The 15944-nt window shown below is 44.0% G+C and overlaps 1 protein-coding gene and 1 long non-coding RNA gene across 5 annotated transcripts in view; one reads left to right on the top strand and one right to left on the bottom strand.

The window, feature by feature from the left end:
* Positions 1–15944, bottom strand: part of LIN28B (lin-28 homolog B) — a 104623-nt gene that overhangs the window by 83217 nt on the left and 5462 nt on the right. The window contains exons 2-3 of one of the 4 annotated variants that reach the window (XM_055811010.1): positions 10501–10549; positions 3179–3363 (exon numbers count right to left, since the gene is read on the bottom strand). In XM_055811010.1, coding sequence (XP_055666985.1) covers positions 3179–3363; positions 10501–10534 — 219 coding nt within the window. In that variant the 5' untranslated portion in view covers positions 10535–10549. Of the gene's footprint in view, positions 1–3178; positions 3364–4302; positions 4673–10500; positions 10550–15944 lie in introns of those variants that run through there. The other 3 variants (XM_055811011.1, XM_005244044.3, XM_027796172.2) reach the window with 3 other exon arrangements.
* On the top strand, positions 6881–11146 carry LOC129784915 (uncharacterized). Its single transcript, XR_008748165.1, has 3 exons — positions 6881–6983; positions 7015–8073; positions 10402–11146. It is a non-coding gene; the product is annotated as an uncharacterized LOC129784915 (long non-coding RNA).

Here is a 15944-nt window from a genome sequence, read left to right as displayed (position 1 = left end):
GACGCACATATATAATGGCTGACATGTTTCTACCTTAAATAATGCATCTAGTTCTAGGTACCTCATAACCAGAAGGGTAACAACAACCTGGAAGTAGTTCAGAGATCAATCCAAATGATTAGTGCTGAAGGAAGGACTTAAAAGCTAGAGTTAAAAACTCAATACTGCAGTGGTTTCATGATCAGAACTTTGATTGGGTGAGGGGGAACAGAAGTCCAAACAAACTCATCGTCCTCTAAAAATATATCAATATATACAATCAGTGAAGCACTGACTTTAGAAAAACATGTCTATAATTGCACACAACCAAGGGGGAACTCCACAAAGAAAGCAAGATTATTTATTGCAAGCTCAAAAGTCTAACTTATAACGAACGAGCTTAAACTATTACAGGAATTTTGATTTGATATCCAGTAAGTTTTTGCTCGTAGCAAGACCTTCTAAACTGGGCATAGCCTCACCAAGAAAAGGTAAGATAAGGAAGTAAAAATACTGTTGCAGGGTTCAAGCTAGCTTTGGGAGGCCTTGAACTAAATAAGATAGAAGATTCTTTCCTCTGCTGATTCTATAAAATTAGTCACTACAAACACTGCAGAATGAGTGAACGCATGCAACACTGTGCCCACACTTAAATAAATGATGAAGTGTTTCCAAAGCAGTTTTGAACAGCAATATTTTGTTTCAACAGATTAATAAAATAACATCTTTGCCTTGCAAAGGCCTTTTCACATGACTAGATTTTTCAAACTAATGAAACTAATAGGAATAGGGTCCAATCACTGTTCAGGCAACAGACTCTTGTGCAAGCAGCACTGTTAAATAACATTACTGATTTAAAGACATTTTTATGCTCTGGGTGCTACTGTTACTACTGATCAGCTAGCCAGCTAGCACAAAGAAGCCTATATAGCAATATAAATGATCTAAAATGTACTCTGAAATGAAGTAGATACTGCTTTGCCCCATTACATTAAACATAAAAACTCTGCTTTTGACTGATGGAAAGAAAATTCACATCACCATGAAGTTTATGTATAATCCTAGATTTCATCAGAAAGAAAAAGGTAAGAAACATATTTTCTTTGTTGTAAGAGCAATCCATTGCAGAACACTAACAACTTCACTCAGTAAGACATAGATAGCTCTAAATAATACTCAAAATGACTGAGATGCACAGTTTATGTGCAATGAAACAATCTATTTTTCACTGCATTTTACACTGTGATATGCCTTAAAAACCTAAGGATATTGATAAATTGTAGATTATTAAAGTGTAAACAAACCTGCCTAATATTTCCTTTTTGTCCGCTCCTTTAAAGAGACAAAACTGAATAGCAACTTCCAAATTGACCACATACTTTTTTATTTTCTATGACTACTCTCCATTATGCAACAGCACACCTTGTCTAGTATTACTGAAATGTATCACGTTATCATGCAGTTTAACACTTCTCTATTTCCACAGGTCTAAGAATATCCTTGTTTCCAAATGCGTTTCTTTATTAACTACACTGCTCTGCCTCAAACGTTTCTATTTTTCAAGAAGCAAAAACAATGACATATATTAACATACAATTAGATTAATAAAAAGGTTTTTTATCTAGCAAGTAAATGTATAGAACTGTAATGAGCAATTTCACAATTTAGAAAGGTACAAAGAAGGGAAGAAAGGGGGTAAAACAGGAGGAATACTACTTCTTTGGTAAGTATTTAATTCACTCGGTTCTAAAAAGAAAAAGCAGCAAAGGAGAGGGGCACCTCATATGCCAGTACAAAGCAGGAAATGTTAAGAATTTCTTAAGTTCACTGTTGGATTCTACACTTTGTACATAATTCCAAATGCAAGCAGCTGATATTGATGTGCAGGCCTTTGGGCGTAGGGTACATGTAAGACCGCATGATCAGAAATCCACACCCCCCCACCACAGGGAGTAAGGCAACATGCCACAGCAGCAGCATTCTTTCTAAGTTTCAGTCACCTTTTTATTAATCTAATGAAAGGCGTATTCTTTAAAAAAGCCTGATCAAAGTTACCACAAAAGAAGACCGGGCCCTCAAATGGAACATTAAAAGGGAATCACTATAATCATGGAACACCTCCCCTGCCCCGTCATTGCAAACGTCATAGAAAATGGACAACGACATAAAAAGTTAAGATGCCTTTTTCCCTTCCTAACATGGCCTAGCCAAACCCAAAATGGTCTCTTTACCTCTCACTGCTCTTCTGTCCTCTGATCACCGAGTAGATTGGGTGAAATTCAAAATAGTGTTGTTGCAACTGGACACTAGCAGAAGGACCAGGGAAGGTCTACACATGCTGCTGCTTCACAAACCATGCTACAGGCCTTGGGAAAAGTTCCCTTAACTTTATCACTTTGTATGTTATCTGCCATCTGCAACTCCTTTGCATCAAGTCATTCACGCCAGCTTCCACGTTCATTCACGCTGCTGTGCTTAAAAACCAGAATCAAGGGCCCCATGCTACTTCTCTCCCCAACAGCCTTGCAGAGATGCTGCCTTTTTAAGTCTGACTCTTCAATCGTTGCTTTTTTTTTTCCTAGGAAGGGGTATTTAAAAATCAACTAACCAAACCACATGTACGCTTCCGTGTATCACCACAGGGACACTCTCAAGTCTGAATTACTGCAAAATAACACTATAATTATGCCTTAATTTCACTAACTAATCTCAGATGAGCTTTTAAAAAGTAATTCAAGGTTTACAAGAAAAGCATTTAAAACTGTATTCAAGTGTTATCTGAAGGAAAACCAACATTTATTTATCCTTTTCCAAGCCTAATTCTAAATGAGTTTCCAAGGAAAGACATATCTGCTCCTGATCAAATCAAATTTGGTGACAAATCATAAACCTTGTTAAAAAGAAAAGTGTGGCACTTGAAAATAAATAAAAAGCACAGAAGTTTCTAACCAAACAGGAGGATACGAAGAAATAACATTATCCCTTTGCACAAATCTCTGTCCACAGAGACTAAGCACAATCTAACAACCTTATTCAAATTGCATGCTGCCAATAAAACCAGTACCTAAGACAACTTTTTTCATTATAGCTGTACCTAAATACCTAGGAAAAATAGGTTACTTCTCTTCACACGAAACTGGAGTGCCACCGAGCTCAAATAATGTGGCAGGCTGAGATGGAAGACAAAAATGGGTCTTACTTGGTGTACAAAGACATCAACTGGAGACTCCAAGGGGCTTCCCTCTCGGTTGCTCATGGAGATGAACCCGAATCCCATTCTCACATTGAACCATTTGCAATGGCCGGTTCCGTGCAAAACCTGGGATTCCTCTTCTTCCTGCTCCGGCAACTTCCCGGGCTCGTCTCCACCTTTACTCGCCCCTGCTGAGGAAGAGGGAAAGGCGGGGTGGGGGTGGGGGGGTGGGGGGGGGAGTAGAAAAAGAAGGAAGGGGGGACAAGATGCAAAGCAAAGAGTTAAATTCTGGTAACATCCTTTTGCCACTATAAAAGGAGTTACTGCGGAAGAAACAGGGGAAAAAAAGCCGAACAAAACAAAATCAAAAGGCAAACGGCGAAAAGCGGTTATTTTTTCCTAAATGCGAAAATAAACAACCTTCAACCAAAATACGTAAAAAAATAAAATCACCGGAGGTTACAGAGAGGAAAGACTGCGTGCGGAGGCTCTCCCTCTCTCTTTGCCCAGGGCAGCCCACGTTTCTGTACATACGTGTATTTTTCCATTTAACTCCATCTTTCAGCCACATTACAGCACAGAACGCGATACTTTACTTGAGTATTGCTGGTTTAAGACTGATCCCATTTCTCAAGAGAAATTCTCAGCCCAATTAGTCTCTCCTCGCAAGGCGCAGGACCGGGGGGGCGAGGGGGGAGGCCGGCCGAGGAGGGGTGGAGGAGAGAGAACGAGCAAAATTGGGTAGATTGCACAACTGGTTATTGCACATGCAGCGCCGAAACCACTATTTTCCAACGAGTATCCATCCCTCCTTGGAATAAACTTTCGATTAAAGTTGGGACAGGTGTACGGCCGTTTTCTCATCCCACCACTGCAACTGTGCTTAATCAAACAGGAACAATTCAAACAATAGCCCCCTGAAAGCTTTTCAAGTTGTGAATCGGTGTGGGCGGTACGGAACAGTTTCTGAGCCGGGTAACAATGGGTTTGGAGAAAGCCCCCTTGCGCGAGCTGCTAAAAAAGGGTAATGCATAGTCGGGTTAAAAGGGGGAGGGGGGGGAGGGGGGGGGGAAGAGGGAGAGAGCGAGCGAGCGAAAATCATAGTAAAACAATAGAAAAAGAAAATTAACCTTCGGCCATGTTGCCCCACGGGCCCTCTGCTCCAAACTCGTGAGATGAAAACTTTCCCTGTGGATCGAAGTGGTCTTCTGCATTAATCTAACATCCTGATTTTGAACGATCGCAAATTTAGCTCGCATGGTCTAATGTGCTTTCCCTCTTTTGATTTTTCCCCTTCTCTCTCGCTCCGTTTCTGGCCCCCTGCGCACACGTGACTTGGTCAATTACATGCTTTCTTGCTACTAATTTCACATCGGATCCTTAAGGGGTTGGCAGGAGGCAGGAGTAGCCAATCGCCATTTCAACCACGCTGACACACCAAAATAATTTATGAATGAACAAGAAATTTCCAACGCGTCTTTTTTTCGATAGCTAATCTGCACGCGCCTTTACGGGAAGCCGAGATGACGTATTATTCTGGGGTGTCTGCACTCCCGGGCATGCACAGGCGCGCAGGGAGGTCCGTGCGGTCCGGGGTGCAGCCCCGAGAGCCACACACGCATGCGAGGGGGTTCTGAGGGTACCCGTGCACGCGCCGGGTGGGGTACGCGCACGCGAGGCACACGCATGTGTATTGCCATGCACTGTGTTGGGAGGCGTCTGTGTTACCGTCTGCGAAAAACACGGGCGTACGTATCACCGGCTCCCCGCGTCCACCTGAGGAAAAGCCGCGCAGAGCCCCCGCAGCACGGCGGGGTCCCGGGCGGGGGGGGTGGGGGGTGGAATCTGCCTCTCCCTGCGTGTGTGTGCGCGTGTCCTGGGTGCGCGGTGTGCATGCGTGCGCGGTACATGCGTGTGCCGCACGCTACAACCATTTCGCATTCAAATTAAAAGCGCGCCGGAAACGCGGTATCACCTTAATGTGGCCCAGAATGTGCGGGGGTTTAGCGTTTCAAAACATTTCTGGAGGGGGATGGGGCGAGGAATTGTACTTCACAGGTTTCTCCGCCATCTCTTTCCGGGGGAGGGGATGTGATTAATGACTTCCTAAATAAGAGCCCAGTTTTCAAGCCCAGTATTGGAGTGAACCTCAATCAGCAGCGATTGTTCCCCAGGAGGGAGAGGTGGAGGGAGGAGGGCTGACAGAGAAAGGGGATTTGCTAGAGAGGGGGAAGGCGGAAAAAAAAAAAAAAAAAGCCGAAGGAAGAAGACAAAGAGTGAAGGAATAACGCTGACCGGGGACTGCTGTTCTAAGTCTTCGCTGCCAGCGGGGGGGATCCAACTCGGAACAAGCGCCGTGCACTGTGTAACGGGCCCGGTGACGGCCCGAGCGAGCCCTGCACAGCGGCGCTCGCTCCGGCTCCCGCAGGTACACGGCTGCCAGCCGCTCCCGAGCCCTTGCTATCGCCGTACTTACGGCCAAACGCTTATTTAAAAATTATTTTTAGGAAGTTAGGTGAGATTCCGTTTTATTTTCCATCTCTCCTGTCTCCTGCGGTGAAAAGGTACAGACGAAGGTATGAAAACATCACGTTTTGCCTCTTCTGTCCTCACCACCGCCTACTCACACAGAACATCGCTCTACATCCAGTATTGTATAACCTTTAAACGTTGCCTATACCTTGTTAAAACCTGGGCTCAATTACCTTCTTACTAACACCCCCCGCCCTGGCATCCTCTCTGATCCCAAGGACACATACAAAGGTATGAAAACATCACATTTTGCCTCTTCCATCACCACCACCTACTCACATAGAACCTCGCTTTACACCCGGTATTGTATAACCTTTAAACGTTGCCTATACCTTGTTAAAACCTGGGCTCAATTACTTTCTTATTAACCCTCCATCCTCCCCTCCCCCAGCATCCTCTCTTATCCCAAGGACACACACAAACAAAAGCCAAAGCCACAAACCGATCCGTGCAGAACCTGAATACAAGGGGTTTATGCATTTGCAAAGCACTTGCTGTTGCTTGGGAAGTGGCGTCGATCAGTCTGCCCAATTAAGGGGGACGCCTTTGCCCCCATGGGCCTGTTTACTCCTTTTGTTGCCTTTCAGGAAAGCGTAAATTCCCCTGCTAGCGCCTCACTTCTGTGTGAAATACCAAGGTGCTCGGTTTGATCGTTTGCTAGAAAGAAGCGAGGGTGGGCAAAAGTGTACTCATACAAGCAGCCTGGCAAGTGGAGCAGAAGCTTTAAATCCTGAAATTCCTTTGCAGTCTTCAACCGTAAATTTCCTATAGGTTATTTCAACAGTGGAGGTCGACTTCCTACACTGACCTGCCTTACTCGTTCGTGCAACATACCACTTCTTTTTGCTCATAACCTCCCTTCCCCCTTTGCAATACCGATTATTTTACAATATTAAATCAGTAGTAATTTTATATGCTTGGATCTTATGACCGGGACGATATCTAATATATAATAAATGTACGAGATTTTAACACACGTAAACTCTAGTATGAACAAGAAATGAAGGTTACCGGAAGAAAAAAAAAAAAAAAAGCTTAAACCACTTACTTGAAGTGCCCAAGACTACATTTCTTGTAGAAAGGCACGTTTATAAAATACTCTCTCTGCCCCTCCCTTCGAAAAGACAGAAAGTATCTGTTTAACACCGTTTTAAAAGTCTTTATTTTTTCAGCTTGATTTATTTTACCGACGTTTGGTATAAAAATTCCTTAGAAGCTAGAATATTGGTTAAACAGACACAAACGAGTTGACCGAGTTCCTTAATGGACAAAAAGTCTTGTTAGCGAATTGAAATTAAAATTAAATTAAGTTTTTTTAAATGAAGTTAAAAGAAAATTCAGCATAATACGTTCTTCCATGAATAAATGAAAGGCTACAAAACCACCTCAATAAAGTAAAGATATTTGTTGCAAAGTATTTCTTACATTGCAAAATAAATGCAGATTTTGTAAAATGGAGCGGGGGGGATTTGCAAAGGGTCTTTACTGAGATTTTCAGGCCTCCAGTATTAGTGGAATTAAGGTTGGGGTCACTGGACTGGTCACTGGTGTCAGATGTTATCGACTCATTCATTTCCTGCAAGGGACATCAGCCTTTCAAGTTTTGTGGAAGGTAGAGAGCTGCTGCCAGCTGGGAACTCTCCGGGAAAAAAAAAAAAAAAAAAGAAAAAAAAAAAAGAAAGAAAAAAAAAAGAACCCAACCCACTAATACCCTTCCAAAATTCATTCGCAAAGAATCGGGGGGAGGGGAAAAGCCAAGAGGATAAAGGGGGAAAAAGCCCTACAGAACAAGCCAGTTTTGTGGAAAAATTAGTTTTATGGTAATACAGTTCTCATATTAAAAAGTGTATTTCTAGCCTTACATTTCGCTAGATTGATGCTAATTTTGGTAAAGCCATTAGGAAGACGATGCTGCGGCTTCCTAATGCACAGCAAGAGCTCACTTGAAACTGTAACCAAAACCAGTGGTGTTGGATTTCCAATTTGTCAACTTCCTAAAACTTTTACAGTCCTAACTCTAGTTTCTTCTATGCCCCAAAACAAAGAAGGACCCCACCTCCAAAAAACAAAACAAAGAAAAAAAAAAACCCAAAACCCCGACCAACCACCAAACAAACGCCCGACCCGCGTGCATTTGAAACAAAACGCGTTTTACACTTGAAAGCAGAGCTCGGGGTGCTGCCGCGACTTCCCATTTCAAAGCACAGCCAACATTTCTCGCCGACGGGCAGGCAGGAAAAGCAGGAAAGGCGCCGGCGAGCCCCTGCCCCCTCTTCTTCACTTGCCGGGGCCGCTCGCTCTGCGCCGCGGCCGCCGCCCCACGCACGACAGCGCCAGCCCACGCGCGCCGCTCCCGCCGCCGTGCCCGGGTAAGGCGCCCGTCGTGCTTCCTACGCGGTTTCTATCGAAACCGGCTCTTCCCAGCGCGGAGGGAGGGGGCTTCCCGGCCGCTTCCTCAGGCCAAGGGTCTCTGCCGGTGCTAAGCTCTTCCCGCCAAAACCCTCTCACCTAGGGTTTGGGCGCCAAAACCGCCTTCCCTTTCCGCCGCCGCGAAGCGCCTGGCCGAGGGAGGGGGCTGCCACCGGCCCGCGGGCTCTCGCTTTGGGCAGCGGCCGTGTCGCTCTGGGATGGCGGGGGCGGAGGGGGGCGGGGGTGGCGGCGGCGCTTCCAATCGCTCGTCGCCCGCCGGGGCGCCGAGGAGGGCGACACACGGGCGCCCGCCGGGCGTGAGGGCTCGGCCCAGCGGCCGCGTTCCCTGCCTGCCCGCGGGCGCGGCGGTTGGGACGGCGGGTCTGTCCCCGCAGCCCTGCCCCGGCGCCACGCTTTGCCCTCGGGCTTTTGTTTAACACTTCCAGAAAATGCGGTTTCTTTCCACCGGGTGAGGTGGCGACATGCCTTCCCGCGCGTTTCGGAGAGCAGGCCGGCCGTGCCCGGCCACCGCCCAGCTCTCCCCCTTCCCCTGCTCCGGTCTTGCTGCCCGCGGTGTTATTCCCGCAGGACTGTTATTTAAAAACAACTTTTTAACAAAACACAGCTCCGACCTAGCTGCGCGCTTCCCATGGCTGTGGACGATGAAGGACGGAGTTTGCTCGACGTGCGTCCGCGGGGCACGAAGCTACCCAGTTTATAACGGAGCCTTCGCACCGCTCCCGTACGAACGACGGCTCCTTTCGGGAATCGGCGCTCGAGCGCGGCAGGCGCCTCCCCCCGCCCGCCGGCTGCCCCCCGGAGCACGGCTTTGGGAGCCCCCAACGGCTGCCCCGGCGCTCCTCAGCCGCTGCACCTGAGGTGGGCGCCAGCCGCGGACACCCCCGCGGGCGCGCACGCTCCCCGCAGCCTAGCCCGCCTGCGCCTTCCTCAGGGAGCCGGGGCGGCCCTGGCCGAAGGCTCACGCCGCAGCCTGCAGGCACCGCTGTTCTAATTAGCGGCTGGAGCGCAGTTTCAAACACGCGCTTTACTGACATTCTCTGTTGAAATGAAACGCGGCGGCTGTCGGTGCCGCACCGCCGTGCTGCGCGGTGCGCCCTGCCCGCCGCGGATCGCCTGCCGGCAGCACCGGCGGGTTGCGAGGGGGATTCAGAAAGTGCAGGAAATTGCTCCGATCCCACGCGTGATCCGTGGGCAGGACGCGGGAGGCACCCACTCGGAAAGCTCTGCTGCAGGATGTGGTCTCACGTACATTAACAGTCTCTCAGCTGTGGATTTGCAACTGATAGCGACCGCTTCCCCGGCGGATTTAAGGAGGCTCTAGCCGGTCGTCGTGGGAGCCCGTCTGACAGGGCTAAAACCCGTCCGGGAAGACCGGCACTTGCAGAGGGACCGGACGCACGCCGCTGCCCGCCCGGCGTACCCGCGCCGGCGGCCAGCGGCCCGGTCCCGTCGCTTCACCTGCCGCGGTGCCAGCGCAGGACGATGAGCGCGCGCTTCCGCGCCTCGGGCTCCAGCCCGTCTCCTCACCCGGCGCGGCCGCACCCGCCTCGGTGTGCGCGTCCCGGCGGGGCGCCCCTCCTCCCCGCCGGGCAACCGCCCGGGTGCTCTCGCCCGCCGCCTGGCAGCCTGCGCCGGCTCGGCAGCGACACGGGGCGCTCCCGCGGCCCCAGCACGCAGGTAAACCGAGCCCCTGCCAGCGCCAGCCCCGGGCTACCCACCGCCGCAAGGGGCGCACCCCGCTGTGCGGGAGCCGGGCCGGGGTGGCTGCCCGGTGTGCCCGGGGCGAGCGCCCGGCGCGTAGCGCAGCGAGAGCGGCCTCCGCCCCCACCCCGTCGGTCACGCAGCGCCGCGGGGGAGCCCCGCACCCCTGCCCGCCGCCCCGCGCATGCGTCGCCGCGGGCGGGCACCCGGGAGGGGCCGCCGCGGGAGCGGGACGGGCGAGCACCGCCGCCGGCTGCGCTGCGCTAGAGGCACGGCGTGGCGGTGAGCCCGGCCGGCGCTGTAACCTGACAGCGGCATGGAAGTAACTCGAGGAGTTAAATTCTAGTGAGTGGCCAGGGTCTGTGTGCGGTGGCGGTGGCCCGGCCGCCCTCTCACAGACCTGTGGGCTCCTACAACTTAAAACATGTATCTGACCCTAGGCTGCTGTAAAACTTTCCTTACATAATTGTTTATTTGTCTTACAGAAGCACAACACTCAAACAGCATCAAACAAGAACTCTGAAGCTTGTGCACAAAATTAATGATTCTCCTCCCTCCCTCCCCAGGAATTAAGTTCATCCGAGTCAGTGGGACACAAGTGCTGCAGTACCTCAGTTTTAGAGATACAAAGTCAGCCATGTAAGACGCTATTAGAGAAGACTGACCTGAGCCTGAGGAGACCTTCTTGAATGACCTCATCGTCTTCTGAGGAACCTAAAATCAGAGAGCTGGAGTCAGTACTGTGTACACTGTACCTGAGTACCATATTTAATTACCTCTTCTCCAGTTTAATGGCTCATTAGAAGGCCATAAAATGCCAGGGCATTGACTCTGTGAAGTGACCTGTAAACTTATTAACTGTTTGAGACTTACCTAGCTCATCAGAACCGCAATGAGATAAACAAGGCACAAGATAAAATCAGCTGCTGTTTAATTTTTTTCTTTCCCAAGCCTCCATAAAGGAGCTACACAGGTGATGACAACAGAGGGAAAAGACACAGATTTGCAGGATATTGGAAGGTGTTTGTTTCCTTTATCAATATTTAATTGCAATAGGTAACCTAAGAACTAGTCAGTTGTCTTTACTACGCTTAAATTGTACAATTTAAACAGTCAGTCATACTTTGTATATGCTTTAAGAAAACAATAATTCTTTGGGACTCTTTCATCGTCAAAATTGTAACTCGATGCCAATTTATGATCATCAATAGAAAAATGCTTCCAATTATGCCAGTTACATAACCACAGAGCATAATATGTAATAGTATTAAAATCTAGGTCTCTATCTGAATAAAATCAGTCATAAAAATACAGATGTGTAACTTGATTGAAACTACGTGAAAGGTGTACTTTTGATCTAGTTGAGCAAGGCCTGGCTAATTTTCCATAATGCCAATAAAAATATCATGCAGAAAATTAGTACCACAAATGGCAGGAAGCATGAAGGAAAAGACCTTGCTTTGGGAGTAAGCTTGTTACTTAGGCTGTCTAGTTTGTTTATTAAAGATGAACAGATAGGAGCATGCATGAACTCACCTTCTACAAGCCTGTCCACTGTCTTTTGAATAATCTACTTTAACAAAAACCCATCCAAAACAAACAAGGAATTTCAGTATCGTCCTGTTTAGACATAAGCCCCATTCTTTTCTCCTTTAGAGAAATCTGAGATTTGTCTTTTTCCAGTTTAAAAGCACATCCTCAGTTATCCTGATCTTACTCAAAAATGGGATATTCCACTAGGAGTGAGCAAAGCCAGAAGAATGACCCAAGACAAATGAAAATCAAATTTCTCTAACTTCTTTTCCCTTACAGTCAGTTATCCTGAGCCATTTCCAACACCAGGGATTGGAAAAGGGGATGATGGTACAATCTTTTCCAGTGCAACAGCACTGGCAAGCTGATTCAGTTCCTCTTCTTTTGTAGTAACTAAGTTTTCCACTGGAACTGTGTAGACTTCACCCTTGTATTAAACTTAGCTCTGCTTTTACACCTTCAGGCACTGAAGCCCAATCTCTAGTGTCTGCTGCTTTGTTCTGCCAACCTGTGGCTATGTGGCTTTTGTGTCTTAAGGATTTACTTGCATTATTTATGCAACATAATGAAATATGCAAGCATAGAGTAAAGGATCTGTTTTCTTCGCTTTGGCACGTAGTCTGCTTCAGTTTATGAAGGGATTAAAAATAAATATTTGGGGGAGTGGTGTTGAGACTCAAAGGGGAAAAGTAAAGCTCTTAAAAATTGTAGCAGGAAACAGCACAAGTTCAAGTTACTCTTGTTTCCAGTACTGCCATTTCATAACATTTGTAAGCATCATGTATTTTAGTGTGTCACATAAATGTATCAGGTTATTACGCAGAAAAAAGGAGATGTGATTTTTTTATAAAGCAGTTCCGATAAAAATTCCCAATACAATACACAAAACTTGGCACAAGGGATGTTAACTGTACAAAAGCCTGGGCATTCCAATTCCGTGAAATTAACTGGCATGTATTTTACTGCATCCTACTGAAAGCCATTAAGAAATCGGTCCCTGACTTAAATGGAACCAAGTTTGGGCTCCGAAATAGCTCATGGTGAACTCTCCTATGCCTCCTTATGCTATACAGAACAGAAAAATATTTTGGCATTTTAGTTCTGACACTATCTTGGCATTTAAGTGACCTTTTTAACTGCAAATAACCAAATAAATGCTGTTGAGGAATTATGTACTAGACAGCAAGATGTTTTTAGAGAGAAAGTTACTTGCTTTGAAAGCAATCCTTGTTTTAACTATGCATTCACAGCACGTGGAAGGATACTGTAACAGTAGACAAAAAATAATGCAACAGAACACCATATGGAATTATTGCAGGATAGGAAATACAATGAAAAGAGTAGGATCAGTTAAAAACACACCAACAGACATCCAACAAAGGTAAACCCACCTTTCCTTACAGGTAGCACATTCTACAATTTAACTTAACAGCTTATTTAGTTTGTTTTTTGACAACTTACTGGTCGGTGGAAAATACTAGTAAGTTTATACCTATTTAAAAATAAACGTATTATCTTTGATAAGCATTGTTTTGAATTCGTTAGCTTAAGCAAGTTTGCTGCCAAAAGATTCAAAAACATTTGCTTGGATGAAAGTAAAGCATACATACATAGTTACCCAATTTCAATGTTATATGCTTTCCTCCAAAAATAAGTTGAAAAGAAAAACTCTGATGTTAAACCTGTTTCTTACACAATCAGTGGTAGTCAAATGACTGATTTCTTCCACAGAATAAAGCCAGCAGTATTTTTTTAAATGCTCGACACTGTAAGTACAACCAGAGTGCAGAAGAACTAGAAAACAAAACCCACCAATAGTTTATTTTTTAACAAACAAATATGACAGTGATGCAAAGGAATAGGGGAAAACCTTTCCAACATTAAAGGAGCTCCTTTAGTAAACTCATCAAGAGTAAAGACTAAAATGGATGAATACTGCAAAGTATATACGAAGTGTTAAGACTTTATATATAGAACCCAAGCATAGAAAGAGCACTAAACATCAGCTTTTAAAATATATATATACACACACACACACACACACTCATCAGATATATTAACTTAGGAAACACATTTAGTAACTAACGAACTTTGCTATCTTTTGAACCAGTCAGTAAAAATTAACTAACACTTTATTCTTGTTCACAGTTCTTGACTGCTGGTAGAAGCACTATGCACACAGTATTTTGATTTCAAACATCACAAAAAAGTGTTGTCTTATACTCTGAATTAACTTGTTTTAACAAGTATGTACATGGATTCCTTAATGTACAATTCTAAATAATGAATTTCCTCCTGAGCCGTTTTCGTTGTTTTAACTCTTTTCCTTTCTGTTTTATTCAGTAAAATATAGTTACTTTGCAATGAACAAATAACAGTATTTCCTGAAAATGTACACTCAGATGTCAATGTCCTTATTAAATTACTGGGGAGGGGGGGAATATTTGAAAGCTCTCACAATTTTATTCTTAGTCTAGCCATAATCTTTTTTGCTTTTCTTCCATACTTTTCTTCTTACACTATTACAGTATTTTTCTAGCAAGTGAAGATAAAAGCAAGCATGTGTGAGATGCCAAAACATTAAAAAAATGCTGATTCACAAAAATTAATTAAACAACTAGCAGATTAAAATTTAGTCTTTCTTTACAAATGTCACCCAGTCTTGTCATTGGTCTGAAGGAGGGTAATTACATTTGGAAGTAAATAAAGTAGCTTTGCCACAGTCCAGGTATGCTTTTCTCAGATATAAAAAGAGGCTAAGCATACCTTAGTTTTTAAGAAATGAAGTAAACATTTTTGAAGATCAAGCATCCAGTTATGCACCTTTTAACTACTCGTAAGAATGTCATTTGACTACAGTGAGAACAGGAACAGAGAAAGGTAAAATGTGCTTCCACTATTGTCACAAATCTGATTCTTTTGGGCTATGAAAAGGAGTAATAAAACCCACTGTATCGTAATTGGAGCCAACGAAAGCCGAGCCAACGAAAGCCTCCCAAGTAATAGGATCAAAGTTTCTCAAAATTAAATTATATTATTATATTAGTATTGACAATTATTTTAGGATTAAAAACTATTCAGTATTCAGGTTAAAATTTTAATAATATATACTAAAATTTTAATATGTACTAAAGGAACACGCTGAACAAGATTATTTTTGCTTTACAGATTCAAAAGAGGTATACACAATTCTCACATTTGGTGTATTTGGTATAATCTGCGATTTCATACAGTCTGCATTTGAATGTAGATATATCAAGCAACTATGATAACTAATAAAAAGCAATGTAAAGTATGTTTCAAACAATATTTTGTAAGATTCAAACGTAAGGTTTTTTTAAATACACCATTTAAAAATAAAACACACCACCCTCTACTACTACTGGTTTTCTACTTCCTTCATTTTTAAAGAATTTTGTTCCCAGTTTACTGTCAGCGTGGGTATATTTAAATTGACATATATTGATTTACTTTACAGCAAATGAAACCATGAGAAAATTACCTTGCGACCTTATTACATCTGTTTACAATCAGATTTTTCTTTGTATTTTTAAAATTGATCAGTATCAGCACTTTGTAAGGCAAAAACCTTTAAAAGCCACAATTCTCAGATCAACATTTTTTTCAGAGCTTGATGACTGCTTTATTTTGTACTTACTTAGTTCTATGAGAAACTGGAGGGTGGGGGGAGAAACACTTTATTTCCCCACTTGAAAACTATTTGCAAACAAAACACCACCAAATTAAGCCCCAAAAAGAAACATGTTAAAACTCAAATTAAAGAAAAAAACATTATGGCAACAAGGTGAGTTCAATGTTTAAGTTTTTAGTTTAAAGAAAAATGCATTTTTTTCATTCTCCCTGATTACACTAAATTGAACATGTATTGTTCACATTCAATGGAGAGATGTTACATTTTCAATCCAGAACTGTACATGCTTTTTCCTCTTGCAAAACTATTATCAAACCAAAATTAAATCTGTTCTATAAACAAATGGTATAACTTATAACTTTTAAGTTATAAAAATACTCTAACCAATTAAGACTTTAACATCACCCCCTCAAAAGTGATAGCACTATAAGAAGTTTGGTTTTTTTAAAATATATTCTATAGATTTTTATTTGTTTTTATAACAAATTTAGTATGGTTTGTTCAGACCTTTCTGAGATGTTTTACTTTAATACTTGTTTTCATGGAATTTATATATCTTTCACATATCCCTTCCTTTGCACAGAATTTTTGTTTTATTTGTACATGCCGCTTACCTACATAACACAGAATCTTCTTTCTTGGTTTTTGTTGTTGGGTTTTTTTTAATCACTGAATTATTACTTGAGAGTGTTGATAAAGATGGAATTGTTAAAAATCACGTGTATTTCATAACATGCTCACCAAATACTGCTACGGATATAGTGGATTAAAACAACTTAACCAAAGGTTATAAAAATAAAACAACACATGACTGTCTGCATTTTAAACACCAACATTCACTTTCTTAGATGTATGGATAGTGCAGGGTGTGTGACATTTTTCTCATTTTAACTGGAGTGGACAGCAGTCCTGTATGTCATACCT

Source organism: Falco peregrinus, chromosome 7 (assembly GCF_023634155.1).
Source record: "Falco peregrinus isolate bFalPer1 chromosome 7, bFalPer1.pri, whole genome shotgun sequence".
NCBI lineage: Eukaryota > Metazoa > Chordata > Aves > Falconiformes > Falconidae > Falco > Falco peregrinus.
Note: the sequence above shows the minus strand (reverse complement) of the source record. Positions and strands in the feature narration are given on the sequence as shown.